This window comes from Platichthys flesus, chromosome 5 (assembly GCF_949316205.1).
Source record: "Platichthys flesus chromosome 5, fPlaFle2.1, whole genome shotgun sequence".
NCBI lineage: Eukaryota > Metazoa > Chordata > Actinopteri > Pleuronectiformes > Pleuronectidae > Platichthys > Platichthys flesus.
The window spans coordinates 25,890,794-25,908,118 of record NC_084949.1 but is presented as its reverse complement, the minus strand read 5'-3'; the positions used below and the strand labels follow the sequence as shown (position 1 = coordinate 25,908,118).

The window sequence follows — 17,325 nt, the reverse complement described above, 5'->3', positions numbered from 1 at the left end:
TCTTCTTTTTCTTCTTCTCTCTATTTTTAGCCGCCCCCGAGATGAGAGACGACCCACCACTGCGGCGGTGGCAGGCGTGAGGGGGCGATGGCAAAGCCAGAGTGAAAAATATTGATGGAAAGACAAAGATTGCACAAAGCTGAGCGACACAAAGACACAGGAAATGGAATAGGGGAGGGGGGGGGGGGGGGGAGGGAATAAAATAAGTCGAAGTTAAAAGACGCCCCTCGTCTGGAGTGTGATCTGAGGTTCCAGAGGTTCTACTAAAGGTTCTAGTCCCCTTTCAAGACCAAAAGATTGCAGATACATTTACAAACGTACGGAGGACAATCTGTTCTCTGTGTTCATTCTGTCCGTGTTTGTGTGTTCTCAACCTGCGAGCAGACATTTATTCCTTTGGCCTGACAATCATATTATACAAGGTAGAAGAAGAAGAGTTCACAGATAAATGTGAAGCAGAAAGAATAAAAGAGAGGTTGGAAATACTTTGACAGAGGAGTGATGATGTGTTAACTGGGCGGTTCAGTTACAAATACCTGTACGCTCAGAGAGGAGCTGCAGATATTCTAATATGGATTCCCCCATTCATAAACCTGCATCGTCAGCTTGCCAGTACACACACACACACAAACATAATTAAATAAATAACAATAAAGAACAGCATTACTGCTAATGGAGGTAAACTCCCTCTGAGGATGAGGGAATCTTCTGTTCCTGTTCCAGTCTACAAAGTTTTTCATGTTTCTAATAATGTTGCAAAGTTCTTCACAGAGTTTTAATCAGACTGTTAGTATTTGAAATGTCATAATATGCTAAAGTCCATAGTGTGTACCTGTAACCTATTTGGAAACAGAACTGTTGTTTACTTACTTTAGACGAGAGAAGATTCCCATGTGTTTAGGAAAAGTCTCAACTACCTCTTGATGAATTGATGAATATCTCATTTCCACATAAAGAGAGAATTATACAGATGAATTTTAATAAACGAACGATAGGGACCAGTGTGACAGAAGAAGAGCTGCAGCTGTGCGTACCTGCTCGTGGTGTTCGATTCCCATGCTGATGGTGTTGATCAGGATGGCGATCATGATGCCCCGGTTGAAGTACTTGCTCTCCACGATGCCCCACAGCTTCCTCCTCGTGTCGCACCACAGGTCCTCGCACCGTGTCTTCGCGTTGCAGCCGCCGCGGCCCCTCGACCCGTCCTCGTCTTTCTTGTCCCTCTCATTACCACCAGCCTGTCCCCCCTCCCTGTCCGTCTCCTCCACAGCGCCCTCCTCTGACTCCCCACTGGTGGCGCTGCGAACGGGTCCCACACCGTCGGTGAGTGCCAGGGCCGCGGCGCACCGGTGGCAGCCGTCCGATGCCGAGGCGGCGGTGAGGGCCACGGGTTGACCGGGTGTGGCGTGGTCAGGTTTATTACGGTGGGGACAGGGAGGACCTGAGAGGGTGCAAATAAAGGTGGTTGAATTGTTGAAGCAGTTGAACCACGCCTCTAACACCGTCTTCAAATCTGAAATATACAAACCGTGGCGCAGCACTGCTCTCCTCTCACGTCCTCCTCGTCCATTGGCCTTCCTCTCCCGCCCTCCTCCTCCTCCCCTGCCTCTCCCGACGCCCCGGAAGCCGCGAGGTTTCCCCCGCAGGGTGTTGATGAGGGCCACGGTCTGTCTCCGGGCCTTGCGGATGCAGTGGCAGACCAGCTGGAAGAGCGCCTCGTAGCAGTCCCCGGGTTCACTGGCGAGCGTGGAGGAGGACGAGCACCGGGCCCTCTGCTCCTGCATCAGCTGGTGCTCCCGCTGCTTGGTCTCTGAGAACTGGGTGGCGATGACCACCAGGCACAGGTTGATCATGAAGAAGGAACCGATCTTGGGTGGAAAAGAGGGAGAAAGAGAATTAGAACTGCTGAGTATGTGTTTAAGTAAATCGTCACCATTTCCTGACTTGTAAAAGCGGCTTTAGATTTCCTGTGAATCTAAATCAGACTTTTGCTCGGTAAGCCTTTTCTAAGGGGTAAAGTTTGTGTCCTACTGAGGAAGGGGATGAGTTACACAGCAGCTCAACTCTCTCAGTGATTTAAAGATACAACTTTTTTTATAGTAATTGTGCGTCAGCTTTGTCTGACTGCCTGGATCTAAAGGGCTTATCACCCAAGGAGGTTCACAAGGACGCTCTGATTCAGTCAGATCTGAGGCAATTCTGTTCACACAACTCTTTTTTGGGTGAAATGTCATTTGTCTATAACTGATCTGAACACAAAGCCAGCTGGTAAACACACAATTATTTTTCTATCATATGCAACATTTGCAAAACTTGGCATGAAATTGTCCGAGGCCCATATCTTGGTCTGTTAGAGGTGAATGTCTGCCATCGTATAACAACAAGGCTTAAAGTCATAGAAGTTGTAGTCCCATAGAAGTAGTTAGTAGTTAGTAGAATAAAAACACTTTGTTTCTTTGTGTTGAAACATTGAGAAGTGCAATAACTCAACTCGCAACTCTGTGACCTAAATACTTCTCCCACCGAGGAAGACAAGAAATCACAGAAAAACTGAAATCCTTGGAAAATAAAATGGAAAGGCAACAATCTTAGAATTTCTGGTGGAGTGTTGTGATCACATGACGTTTGTGGAGTGGATATTAGGTCTTCAAATGCCATCACACTGACATAAGCACAAAGACAGTTAGACGCAGTTGTTGCTTACATTGTGTATTTAGTGGCAGAGGAACCTGATTTCCATTTTTCATTTCTTTGTAGCTCGTGTGAAAGAGTTGTGTTGTTTCCTTCTTCCATTTCTTTTGACATTTGAATCTCTGCAGGTGGTTGTGAGCTCTCTCTGCTAAACTGAGTCTGTCACTGCTCGTTATACACACTTCTTTTTACAGTACACCTTTAAAAAGTTCCAGAACATTTCAGAAGTTTACACTTGTTTCAAAGCAAACTCTCATAGATGTCCTTGATTAATAATGAAACAGCTGTTAGCAAGAGTAAGTCTTGTGAGCTGTAGAGCAATGTTTAAAGTCCGGGAAATAGAAAGGTCAGATCCCTCTCTCTCATTCCTCAGCTCCTCCTGTTCCTGTTGAGCCTGGTCCTGTGCCTCCTCTTCTGATGAAGGAAATAACGAGGCCAAGCTTTTGAACCTCTCCTGCGGCCATTCCTAAAACCTCCATTAAGAATTATTTCTCCGTGTCAGAATAACTCAAAGGTATTTGCCGCATTGCATGTTCAACTTCCTCACCTCTTGCTCACTTGGTGTTTTAGGCTCTGACATGGATATAAGACAGACAGAGAAAAAGAGAGAGAGGGAGAAAAGAAAGGGTAGGTCACAGAGAGAGAAGCAGCGCTGATGTGGAAGAGGAGGAGGAGGAGGAGGAGGAGGAGGAGGAGAGAGGGATGAAGTCTAACGCTCTCCGGGCTGCGATCGATACTGATTGTGGAGCCTGATAACCCCCCCGTGCTCTCCATCTGAACCCCGGTGACAAAGACTGTGGATAAAGTGTGTGTGTGTGTGCGTGTCAGTGTGTGTCAGTGTGTGTTGTGTGCGTGCTGCTCATCGATCCAGCGCTGCGGTCAGACGGCTGGTTTTCATGCCAGCTCTCTGGACTCTCAGACTGAAAGGAAGGCAGCGAGTCCCAGCACCCCCGTCAGCTCCCTCGCTGCTCCCATCAAATATTTATACTCACACTCGGCTGGAGCCACTGAAATACAATTAGATCAGAGTGTGTGAGTCTGTGAGTGTGTCGTTATTTAGCGTTTGCAAGCAGAGTGACAAAACGCCTGTGTGTGTTTGTGTGTGTGTGTGTGTGGGGGGGTGTGTGAGACTCAGCACAGAGAATGTGTAGATGACAGCGAGTGGAGAGTTTGAGGCTCAGCGGGGGAAACAGAGACGGCCCTGAAGTTTTACTAAGAATTGAAATGAATCCTCAGAACCGCAGCTCGTCGGATCAATATTTCCAAACAAGGAATCCAATAAATGTGCAGGGAGCGGCTGTGTCTCAGGAGGTAGAGCGGGTGGTCCACTAATTAGACGGTTTGTGGTCAGATCCTCCAGCCGGAGGGTTGAAGTGTCCTTGGGCAAGGCACTGAACCCCAAGTTGCCCCTGATGGCCGTGCTGTCTGTGTGTGAATGACGTATGAGCAGTGGTCCAGATGTTTTTCTGAAAGTCTCCATAGGGGCTGTGTGTGAGAACGCTAACGTCAGGGGCCCTGGATGTTTTCCAGAATTGTTCTTGCTTCACCCCCTGAGAAAAGTATCTGAATTTCAAAATAAGAAGACGGCTAAAAAAATGTCAGCAACATTAACAGAAGCCAGTGGGCGCGTTGGAGACATTTCTAACAAGTGACGGGTTCAAAACTGAACTAAACAAAAAGAATAACAATAAAGCTGGATGAGAAAGAACACGTAGAATAATGCCGAAGAAGATGTGAGAGCTTTTTGGAGATAACAGCCGATGCCGGTGTCAACGTGCCGTCTACATAAACCCATGATTCTTCATTTGTCCTTAATTCAGAGGTTAGTGAAACAATATAAGCACAGAGTTCACAGAGTTCTCCAGAGTCTTTAAACTCCATCTAACTCATTGTTTTCTTTCCACGAGGTTAATGAATGAAAGGAACAAAATGTATAAAATTCGCTAACATCCTAACAAGCTCATTTGCAGCGACAGCAGGCGGCTGTTTTAAAAACCGATGAATCTACAGAACAAGATGTCCCCGGCTCCGACCTGCAGCTACGCCTCTTACAACTGCAATGAAAAGACATTTCAACATCCAGCAGCTATAGAATGACAGATTTTGTGTAACTCAGATTTGCACAGGGAGGTTTAACAAAGTCTGAAAGAAGGAACCTCATATTTCCCATCTCTGCATGTGACACTGAGGGTCCAGCTACAAACCTACCAGCTTTACGAGCACATCTACTAATCCTCAATGTCGTGTCCTTAAACCCCAGCCACTGGGTCGGTGGTGGCTTGTATGGATGACTTTGATTTACCGGTTCCATCTGGTTCTGGGTCCAGGTTGACAAAACACCCCGATTCATTAAGCTCCAAGGTCGACGAATCCCTGATCGAGTGGTTCATAATCCTCTGTTTAGTCAGTCGCTCTGACAGAACAGACACACAACCTGATTGTGAATACACACTGAAGCACAGGGACGGTGGACAAACATGGCCGACCAGCTTTAAACGCTGTAAAGTCAATACAACATCTGTGGAATGTGATGGATCCGCAGGAGGCTTCACAGTGAAGCTGTTTAATGTCCGTCATGCTGGAGACGCCTCAGGTGCCCTTCAGCTAATGTCAGCTGCAGCTTACACACAACACATCAGCAGTTTCATTAGAGGACGTTCCATTGATATTGATTCATTAATATTTGTTTAACTGTGTTGAATGTTTCTTCCGTCGGTGTCTCCTGCAGCTGCACCACAGCCGAGAAGCTGGAAATACACTTCACACTTAACCATATCGTTAAATGTTAAATTAGTATAATTTTGTCCTGATACACATCTGTGCTGAGGAATATAAAAACCTTTTTTAAATGATCATTTGCATAATTCACATTAATTAAACTCATTAACCACCAAACAAACCCCTTTAGTGGATTCGATAACTGGATTCAGATTCAATCAAAGGCCATTGAGCCCCATTTCTAAGAGGTTGTTTACAGATGTAATTAAGATCCAATGAAGAGCTGGAGCTCACGGATGTAGCATGTTTTATTTTATTTTATTTAAACTTGAAATTAACCAGAATTTTGTGCATTATACTCCTTTGCTTCACTCATGTCCCATCACAGGGTCATTGATGGATCAGATGCTTAATAAAATGTGTGGGTATAGCACATTATTAATGAAGATCAGAAGTCTGTGTCCATATCTATGTTATAAAGAAGGATGACATGACGGTTCCCAAAATGTGAATCCAAAGTGTCTGTACTGGTCTTAACCCTGTCTCCTCCATGTTAGGGTATTGGACGTGGAACAAACTAATAAAGTTACTTCTCAGTGTTCTGATTGGTTTTAATTAGTTATTTGATGATGTAAAAACGAGGTAGAGAACATCCTGACAACTGAGACGGTGTATGGATGGATCCTGGTTCCATCCCCCGGGATCGGTCTATTTAGTCTTCCTGTCAGTACCGAGGGAGGAGGTAGAGACAGTCTGATGAAAGTTAATACCAGGTATCAGCATGGGGGGGGGGTGCATGGCGGCCTGGTGTCAAATCACACTGTGCAGCTCCGTAACAAAGCAGGTGGAAGCCGGTATTTCTGGATGTTAAAACCTTAATTCCTCTGGGCTGAGCTAGTTCCCATGCTAAGCTTTTAATTCCACCGAGTCCTTTTGTCTAAACTGCTCCACATGACGTTAATCAGCACAGAGCAACAGCTCCAACTCGCTCCATCTCTAGCGCACTTTTCATCTGTCTCTCACAGTTTTCATCTAGCTTCCTTCTCGCTGTCGCTCGTATCACTCGCTCCTCATCCAACGCCTCTCTCTCTCTGTCTCTCTCTCTCTCAGTGAAATTCAATTTCACACATCTAATCTGCATGAATGTAATGTGAGTGAAATTGACAAAGCAACTCGAGACAAACCTCTTGTCTCCCATCCTTCCTCTGTGTCTGTCTCTGTCCTCTGTCGCTCCACAGGACACGTCTCTGGAGACCTTGTAAGCTGAGGAGAGGAGGATGCTGCACCGACTGTTGAACTTCAGCTCCACAACCTCCGAGACAAACAGTGGATCCCTTTCAGGAGAGTTCCTCAGCCCCACCGTGACAGTGAAGACGTGGAGGGTTTCTCCATGAAGACGCAGCATCCTCATCTCCACAGCCAGCTCTGAGGTCCAGAGACGTCTCCAGCACAGATCCAGCCTTCCTGATACTTCAGCTGGTGTCACTGGTCAGGTAGACTTTATATGAAGATGGACGATATGTCTCCACTTCCTCTCCAATATCTAGAAATGAAGCCAAAATATGCTGGATACGAGCGCGGCCATCTTGTGGCGATGCTGCCCATTTGTGCCAGTGTTTCCACAGTAGTGATCGGGGGAGGGGGCCATGGTAGAAATCCAACCAGTACAAGTCAGTCTCTGCTGTCAATAAAGGCGTTTCATGCTTCCTGAAGAGCGTTCACCAACAATGAAAGAAGAACCTAAACAGACAGAGACCATCTTGTTTTGATGTGTAGCTCACTGTGTATTCTTAGTGCACTCCATGTTCCATCCACTAACATGGAAGAGGAGGAATCGTCCATCTTTAGAATCATAAGTCCTGGAGGTTGTGGATGCATGGACCTGCAGGAGCCTCTCCTCCATCAGGACGAGCTGGATCATGACAACATGCTCAGTGACGGTTCATTTTAAGAACATCTTGATTAAAAGTCTCCTCATGAGACTCAGTGAGACCAGGGACAGGCAGAGACATGAGCTTTCAACATGAGAGCAGTGGAAGACCTTCCTCGACACAATGTTGTTACAAAGCCGACGAGACACTGAGACTGAAAAATCACACAAGCAACAGCTGCAGCGAGAATTGTGCGATGATACTTCGTCTGAATCCAGATGAATAACAACACATTCATCTCCAGAATCATTACACAGTGAAGGAGGCGTTTCTGCTTCAGTAGAAACTCGGAGGAGAAACATCAGCTGACGATGTGTTGAAATTCTTACAACTCAGACTTTGAAAGCAACACAAAAACACAACGTCCTTAAACTGCACATCCATCACACCAGTTGTCTTGATGGACAGTTGTGGTGTTTCCATGAGAACACCAGTGATGGTCTCACTTTGCATGAAGCACCTTGATCCTTCAGGTTCCAACTTTAAACACAGACTTTCATCTGTATTTGAAACATTTTGAATATTCTCCGCTGACAAACGGGGTTTCCTGCCAGCAGCAGGTGTCGCCGGTTGTTTGCCAAGAGCGTCAACGATTGTGTTTGCAACACGAGAGGTGAGATGAGGCCTCAGAGCAGGATCCATGCTACAGTGACTCACTAACACAAAATGGTTCTACGAGACAGGAAGAGCTGGAGCTAGCTGGTTAGCATCAGATCAGAGGAAGAAAAAGAAGTGGTAGGAAAAGAAGCCGAATAAGAATTAAGGGCTTGTGATGCTAATGTTGCTACAGCACCTTAAAGATTAATGCTAAGTATTAATATTACTGCCTAGTGGCCTCCAGTAGTTATTAACATACACTACATGATAACCATGAAATGTAGATAGAGATGGACGTCAGCACAAGTGAAGCCAAACCATCCTGATCGCCCCCTGGTGGCTTGCTGCAGTATAGGTTACAAACCGTGGATGGGACATGGGTTCATCCCAGAACCTTAAATAAAATGATTCTCAAAGATTGTTTCTGTCATCTCATGTTTTTTCTCATCACACTGATTAGACTTTTCTACGATGGCAGGAAGTGTTAATGTAAGGTACAAAAACTTTGTATTTCCTAAATATACTGCAGAATAAACTTCCCTTGCGTGAAAAATACTTGATTCAAAACGTATGGGGAACAGTTACAACCCTCTGATGCTGGGATCAGTGGTTCTGCTCCAAATCCACTCCCTGATATCATCATGACACTCAAGTCTGTCACCCCCACTAGCTCTCTGTTATCTTTACCAATCCACTCGTACTTCCACTCCTCTCTCATCCCTCTCGCGTCCCTCTCTCATCCTCTTTCCATACCACTTCTCCATTTATGCCTAAACCCCTTCACTCTACCCTCTAATTTCGTCATATTTTTCCGTTTCCTACTTCCTTCCTTTCCTCAGCTACTTGCTTCCTTCCCTCCTGCTTCCCTCTGCACCTCAGTGATGTGTTCACACCGACAGGCATCAGTGATTTCTCCTGTGGTGAGGCAGGTTTAGCTGCTCGATGTAACAGTGTGGGAAAGCGTCCTGTTATGTGTTTAAATGAATTATCCGTGCATTTCTGTGTGACTGGGAATAATGAGTCGAGCGACAGATATATGAATGATGCTCAGGATACTGCTCAGCAAGAAGAAAAGGGGGGAGCTGAAGTGAAGGAAGGAGGGGAGCGGATGAAGGGAACCAGGAGATAAAAGGAAAGAGAGGAAGAAAGGAGGTTAAGGAAGGGAGTGACACACAGATCGGGAGACGGAGATGAGAATGGGTAAGAAGTGTGTACTCGTATAGTTGCCGGGAGAAGAGGAAGAGAGGTGCAGTGATTGATGGAGTCAAAGGAGAGGAAGAGAATAAAGAACGGAGAGAACGTTGACGAGACAGGAGGAGAAGAGAAGAGAGGCGCTTGTGTCTGAATCTGAAGGCAGGCAATTAAAAGTGTAATAAAAAAAAATACAAGGCAGCCCCTGGGTTAGAGAAGTAACTGGGACTGGCAGTCATGCTGCATTATGATAACAATTACAAACACACACACACACACACACACACACACACACACACAAGAACACGCACCACACGTACACCCCCATCTCAGCACATCCACACAGAGAAGCTGGAATTAAAGTGTTTTATCTGAACAAAAGCAGGATTCTTCAGGGATTTAAGCTTTTCACTGTGACACTGACATCCCTCTGAGAGTGTGTGTCTGTGTGTGTGTGTGTGTCTTTGTGTGTTTGACTGAGTGAGAGAGAGAGAGAAGGAGAGAGAGCGTAAGAAGGTGACAGCGTTTATTTGCAGTCATCTGTAGCATGGCAACAAAAACAGGAAATGTAAAAATACTCAGGTTTGGAAAACATCTTCAACTTCCCTGGATTAACTTGTGTGTATGTACTGGAGTGTGTATTCATGTGTATTCATGTGTATTCGTGTGTTTTATCGATATTCACTAGCATCAGAGTGATATGATATTTTACAGATGTCTTTCTTTCTCTCAGGATCTTGCAGATTTGATCCATCTCATGCTCAGAGCTAAAATGTTGATTAAACGTTAGTTCATGTGTTTTTTCCATTTCATGATGAATCCAGTTGTGTTATTTGTGTGTGACTCACAATGATGAGCAGGATGAAGTAGATGAAGTTGTAGAAGGAGTGTGCGTCCATCACGTAGTACATGATCTCCACCCAGCCCTCCAGAGTGATCACCTACAGGCGAGGAAACACAGTGAGACGGTGAGTGCATGAATATCAAAGACAGCAGTTTGGTGGTTAGTGAGTTCAGGAGACGTCCCACCTGGAAGATGACGATCCAGGCGTAGGCGATGTTGTCGAAGTTGATGGCTCCTTTGTGGGGGTTGCTGTGTCCGGTGTGACACCTGGTGTAGTACTGGTTCCAGTTGACACACAGCCCGGCCACACTCACGCTGCCGTTGGCCAGAGGCTCGGGGCTCAGGCCCAGCGACTGGCGGTACAGGGCGTCGTCCTTGTCCAGGCAGCAGGTCCGCCCCCCCTCGCGGCGGGCCGGCACGTCGGTGCAGGACATGATGCCGTTGTCCACCGGCAGGGAGCAGATGAAGGGCCGCTCGTCATCCTCGTCAGCCATGTAGTAGGGTCGAGGCACATTGATGCCTGTGGTGCTGGAGACACAGAGTGGTGGAAGGTTTAGGTAAATTCAAATGAGTTGAACGGGAAGTGGTTACAGATGGAATAAGTACACGTGATCTCCCACATGAAACCTCTCGTCCTTCATGGCGGTTTCCAGCACTTTAGTGGGTGTGAGACTGGAACTGAAGGGACAAAACATAATGATGATGGACAGAGACAGGGAGTGATAGACACGAGAGAGAAAGAGAGAGAGAGAGAGAGAGAGAGAGAGAGAGAGAGAGAGAGAGAGAGAGAGAGAGAGAGAGAGAGAGAGACACGTACGGTCGGGTGCCAGATCTAATTAAAGACTGAAGGAGTTTTCGTTCAGAGACGTTTATCAATCAGAAAGAAAAAGTTACTTAACACACAGCAATGTGGGGCAGATACACACTCACACACACACACACACACACACACACACACACACACACACATACACACACAAACACACATTGCTCTTGATATCATTTATTGTTTTTTTACTGGTGTAGTAAACTTGGCAAAATTGTATTTCAACGCTTTGTCAACACTGTTATTTGAAAATGTTCATGCCAATCAAACATCATTGAATTGAACCTAACTGAAAAGTGTGTGTGTGTGTGAGACAGAGACACAGAAAGAGAGAGAGAGAGAGAGAGAGAGATGATGACTGTTCAACCCACATCTTCACCCCATCAATAAAGGCCTTGACCAATTCCTGTGCTCGTGATCTTTTATTTCTTCACCAACAAGCTCATACAAATAAAACATATAGAATATTTATATTGGGAAGAAGACTTTCATGGATTTAGGAATAAACGCTGGATAAATAAATGTGCTGAGCTTTAAAATGCCGACAGTAAATGAATACAACAGTTATCTTTGTTGAATGAGTTGAAGTGGGAGCCACGAATTAAACTTCTGCTTCTCAAAGATGTCGGACGGGAAACAGCTACACGAGGAGGAAGCGAGGGGAAGCAGAGGAGGAAGCACAAACAGGAAGATGTGGGAGGAAGCAAATGGAAAGATGGAAGGAGGAAATCTGAAGAGGAAGGACAAGAACAACAAAGTTGAGTGGCACATAAATAAAAGAATGGAGGTGACACAGGAGAATACAAAGCAAGACAAGAACAACAAATGTGAAACTGAAGGAATGCAGGAAAAACAAAGACAACTACGGGAAGCTAAAATAAAAAAAAGGAGTGAGGGTGTTTATCCTCGTGATTACAAAAGGAGCAGGGTTGAGGCTAAGGGGGGGGGGGGGGGGGGGCTGCTGTTTAAAGGGCAGACGGCAGAAAGAGATCCGGGTGAATACCGATGTTGGTTAGCAATTACGTCCGACCTGGTATTAGAGGAAGAAGCTCTGTGAGCGTCTCTCCGTCACTCAGGCTCTTTCTCTCCGTGCAGTGTGCTGGACTGAAAAGAAGCTATTATCAAGCTCACTGACCTGAGGGGCTGTGCAGGCGTCTGTAGTTAGGATGGGGGGGGGGGGGGGGGATATAAGCTACACAGGGAAGCTCTGGATTTCTTGTGACCTGCTCTCCTTTTCCTCATCTTTGTTTCCACCCACATCATATGAATTGATTATGGATAAAACCTCCTGAACTGCTTCACGCCAGAAACATCCTGACATGTCGGAAAATAAGTACATGTAAAATCTGCCCTGTGGTTTCCTGCATCCGCCAGCAACATGTTCAGTTTCAGGCTACACAATTATTTCTATAGACTCACATGAGGTCACTGTGACACTCCACCACGGGAATCTAGTTCATCTAGTTTCATCAAGGGCAAATTCAAGAGGCCAGAAACAAGGTTGTGTGAAGTTTTGTAATCTGTGAGTAAAAGAACATTTGGGTCAAATTTTAAAAGATTATCTCGACATTTAATGTGTGTTTGTGAGGTCACAGTAAACTTTGAATCACTTCATCCTTGAGTCCAAGTGAACGTTCTTCCAATATGGAGAAATTCCAGTAAGAGCTCCTGAGATCTCGTGGTTCAGACACACGGAGGAACAACCCATCCACGTAAAGCCTCTTCATACAACTTACAATTACAGTTCTTGTTTTGTTTGAGACGCAGTTTATCTCGATACAAACAGCAGAAGAGGAAGAATCAGTCTCAGTCCGTCCAAAGGTTCACAAACAAACAATCCACCCCCCCCCCTTCCGCTAATTGAGTCCAAACATCGTTAGGAGGCCAAACACTCAGAAAGAAAGTGAGTGCAGCAGCAGATGAGGAGAAAGTCGGCAGAGCGCCTCAGACATAACAAGGTAGAGCAACTTTCTAAAGGCTGAACTGTGAACTGTTTGTTCTTCTGTCAGGTTGAAGTCAATAACTGCAGCTGTAAGTGAACGTCTGCTTGGTTCAGGTGCAACATGTAGTAAAGACTAAAACCACATTAAACAACAAACAAACAATCTTTCCTGGCCCAGGTCCTTCCACCGGGTTCTGTCCAGTGCCTGCTTGTGCATCTGACTGATGGAGACGTCTCTAAAGATGATTAACTCTCTGATCCTGGATCTGTTCACAAGTCCGGTTCACCTCCTCATTCCAAAGACATCAACTCAGCAAAGAGGTGCACGCGTAGCATATTGTGTGTCAGGATGAACATTACAGTGTGAGTCTGCATGAATGAACAACATCCGATCTCCTGTCGTTTGCCAGTGTGTCTGCTGTTCAGGAAAAAAGAAAGGGACCACCCACCCACTCTTTCTCCTCAAATCTCCACCATGTACCGAGGTGATCACCCTCCACCAGCAGACAGTGTCCGGCGGACGGCAGGGATTTCACACCCGAGGACACGTGGGGCTCCAGGCGGCAGCAGCAGCGGCTTCAGCCAAAGTGAGTCATATCAAAACTGCACTCACACATTCTGAGGTCCGATCCCTCACCCTAACAAGAGATGAACAAATGTGCATGTTGAAATTGACTGAATTCACTCAGGTGGGTCAGGACATCCCACGATTACATCTCATCTCCAGCTCCTACATCCTGTGGATCTCCTCTCCACGGGAAGACTCCCAGTTACTGTCTGAGCCAGTGTGCCTTCCCACTGGTCTTAGCTGTTCCCTCAATCAGAGAGATATTTGGGAACAAGCAGCAGCTGCTCAGATCGCCGTTTTCCTTTGGATGTTCCCAGAGACCGTGAGGACAATTATCATAATTCAAGGCTGATGAGATGATCAGAGGGTATTAACAGATCTCGCACCTCCAACGTTTAATATACTGCTGAAGTGAAATGCATTCTGGGATACACAAGAGCTTTAAACTGAGATCAAAACACTTTGATACACGCGACAAATTAATTATTGTTGTTTAAATCCTCTTGTCTGACAAGTTGATCCCTGGTTGCTAATATGTAAATGTGGATTTGGAGAACGATTCATGCTACGTGCTAATTACAGGGGAAATAGAAACAAGGGTTTGATTGAACTGATGTTAATTGCAGATCTTTATTCTTCAGTCTCTCGGTCGGGGAACAGCAGGTCAGCTGAACACCTAAAGAAAAGTTCAATTCATCTTCAGTCGAACACGCAACTCATCAGATGGAGGAAACAGTTTTAACTGGGGTTAAAGGGGTTTTCCTCTGAAAGGGATTTCTCATAAATTAAACACAACTAATCATATTTCAAAATTGTTCTCTATATTATTTATAATCTGAATAAAGTACACTCCAGTAATTTATTAAAATAAATTTAACTAATATAGAATGATCTATGTCTGTATACTTTACGAAATTTGGGGGGGTTTGGTTTATCTTGCATTATTTTATATTTAACAGTAAAGTTGGTTCTTCTACAGGAATAATGTATTTAACATATAAACAAACATTTAGATTGTAAAGTATATAAAGATAAAGATGACAGCTGAATCACTGTCACTCTGCCTCCTCCATGTTCTAAAAGTTTGTTTTTAATTAGTTATGTGATTATATAAAACCGGGTTACATGTCATGATTGACAGGTGAGACTGACTCCTGATTGGTCGACGGCAGTACGACTCTACTGTTTGTACAACCATGACTTTGAGGCACGTGATTCTTTATTTAAAGTCTATAATTGAACATGACAGAACAACATGAAGAAGAAATGTTTTTATAATTGTGATTCTCTCTCAGGTGAAGATCCCTGAGAATCTGATTCATGTCACAGTCCTCTGGGTTTTTGCATTGCTCGCTTTTTATGTAGATAAATACTCACTCGTCCATGAAGAACAAAGACACAATCCCTCAGAATCCTTTGTGTAATCACAGTGAAAAATATTGCAAATATCAATAATTATCATTATTTATAAAACAATTAAATTTGAGCCCTTGCGATTTAAAACTTTTCAAATCGAAGAGTTTTCTGGGTAAAAGTTGTCCGAGGTTCACATTTGAGTGACAACTGCCGGTTCAGCTCCTGTCCACAAACGCATGCAGCTACACACTCTGACACACACACACACAGAAACACACAAACAGCAGAGTGAATCCCTGTGCTGCCGAACAACTGGAGCAGAGTGTGTAGACGCAGCTCAGCCTAAACCAACAGCAGCATTCGCACTCCTCGGATTTCAAGGCGACATGACAGAGGAGTAATTGAATTTCTGACACTTTAACCAAAACAAACAGCCCAGAGCCACAGAGACACAGAACATCAGAGCAACACAACGCTATCAACACAACAAAGCTCTCACGCAAGCAGCGGGATAAGATTACAGCCCATAGGAAGAGGAAATGGAGAAAAGATACAAGAAGCATTTAAAAAGAAAAGTGTGTGCGGCTGTCAGCCTGTAAAGGTTAGAGGTACATCCTACAGCTCAGACCTTTTCCAAATATACCCTGCAGAGGATATTCAATTGTGTGTATCGGTGGGGGAGATGTGTGCATGCATGAATGCGCGTTGTATATCGAAGGGGAAATGTGCGTCTGTGAACATGCACGGCAGGGAACCAGTTGCAACGTTACTGAGAATGTGCACAGGTGCTTTGCCAACGTGTGTGAGGGAACAGAAAAGTTTATTTTCCTGGAACGACACAGTGAAACAGATCAGCAGCTTCGTCTTCTTGAATGAGCTCAGCAGCGGATTCGGGGAAACTGACGCCCAAAAGGTCAGTTTGTGATTATTAAGAATCTTCAGGAACAAAGTTAAAAGTTGTGTAACATCACAATTAATTTAGTGAAATTTTGACTCTGAAATGTTTTGGGGGTTTAATCTCCCAATAACTTTTATATTGTAGCACCAGATCAGAAAATAGTTATAATAGTCGACTGTAACACTTTTGAAAGGTCACAGCAAAGAACGACATCATTATTATTCCAAAATTATTTTCTCCAGTGTGAGTTTTACTCTGTACAGTTTCAACCTCTTCTTAACAATAAGATAACTTTAGCTTTCTTTGCTCCGCGGTTAGTGTAGAAGGAAACTAGTATGAAATGTTCTTAATTCCTTCATGGTCGTAAAATTCATTTTTCTATTTTTCAGCAAACATTTTTTATCTGATTTGAGGCACATTAAGAAAACCAACAGCAGCCATCGTGATTAACAAACATGCTGCGGTTGTGCTCTCTGTTTTTTTATCAATTGCATTGCTGCTGCTGAGATAAATATTGATTCTGAATGGAAGGTGGGACAGACACCTAGGCTAAAAACAGTGTTAGAGTGTGTGTGTGTGTGTATTTGAGTGTGTCTGTGTGTGCACCTGTAAGCCTGACTGGGGACTGACGCTGATATAATTATGGTTGCGCTTTGCAAATTTCGGTCGACAATCAGCCTCATTATATCAGCACTGAGAGAGAGAAAGAGAGAGAGAGAGAGAGAGAGAGAGAGAGAGAGAGAGAATGATTTAATCTCCTCCTCTGTCTCTCTCTCTCTCTCTCTCTCTCTCTCTCTCTCTCTCTCTCTCTCTCTCTCTCTTTCTCTCTGGTTTTATCAGTGGATTGATTAGATGATGTGATTAATCTCCTGGTCACACTGGGGGGCAGGTGATGTGAGGGGGGGCGAGAGACTGACCCATGAACACACACGTCCTGTCGTTTTAAACTCGTTATCTCTTCTTCATCATCCTTTTATTGGTTAATTGAAAACAAAACTGTAAAGAAATTGAAATTCTCTGATGACGGAACTTTCTTCAGACTCAGAAAGCAAAACAACAGACACACAAACAGCAGAGACACATTCAACACACTCCCTTAAGCTTGTCCTTTCACACACAGACACACACACACACGTGGTGACTCACAGCGTGAAGTTCTCCTTCAGGTAGCAGCGGTTCCTCAGCAGCCCCGCCCACAGCTGCACGCCGATGATGCCGAAGATGAAGAAGACGAAGAAGCAGAGCAGGAGGACGTTTCCCAGCATGGGCAGAGTGTCCAGCAGCAGGTTGACCAGGATGCGCATACCTACAGACACACAAAGACAAGTCATCACACACGACACAGTGTTGAGGCTCACACCTCTGCTCTTCTCCTGAAGGGAATACAACCCACAACCTTTAAATCAAGAGGCTGCAACTCATGACCAAGTAGATTTACGTTGTATACCTAACATTTGAAGGGCTGGAGCACAATGAGCTGAACTTCTACTTGTTCCCTACATGGAAAAAACATCAGTTCAACACTCGTCCTCATGAGTTTGGGCCCTAAACTTCCTTTGATAAAATTATATTTGTGTTATATTGTTAATTGTAAATGTCAATGGCACAAGGAGCTCTTCTCTCCTACAAAAAACACTGACGCTCCTTAAATGGCCACCAACAAATCCAGGGAAAGGTATTTACCGATATTTCCTTCATGCACTCACCAGACTGGACTCCATCAGGAGGGGCTCAAACCAAGTGAGCTTTACAGTAATAACACA

General features: G+C 44.8%; 1 protein-coding gene across 1 annotated transcript in view; it reads right to left on the bottom strand.

Moving 5' to 3' along the window:
* Positions 1-17,325, bottom strand: part of LOC133953979 (voltage-dependent T-type calcium channel subunit alpha-1I-like) — a 113,852-nt gene that overhangs the window by 53,889 nt on the left and 42,638 nt on the right. Inside the window, exons 5-9 of the mRNA XM_062388199.1 lie at positions 16,709-16,868; positions 10,158-10,500; positions 9,977-10,069; positions 1,529-1,868; positions 1,035-1,441 (exon numbers count right to left, since the gene is read on the bottom strand). Of these exons, the coding sequence (XP_062244183.1) occupies positions 1,035-1,441; positions 1,529-1,868; positions 9,977-10,069; positions 10,158-10,500; positions 16,709-16,868 (1,343 nt within the window). The remainder of the gene's footprint in view (positions 1-1,034; positions 1,442-1,528; positions 1,869-9,976; positions 10,070-10,157; positions 10,501-16,708; positions 16,869-17,325) is intronic.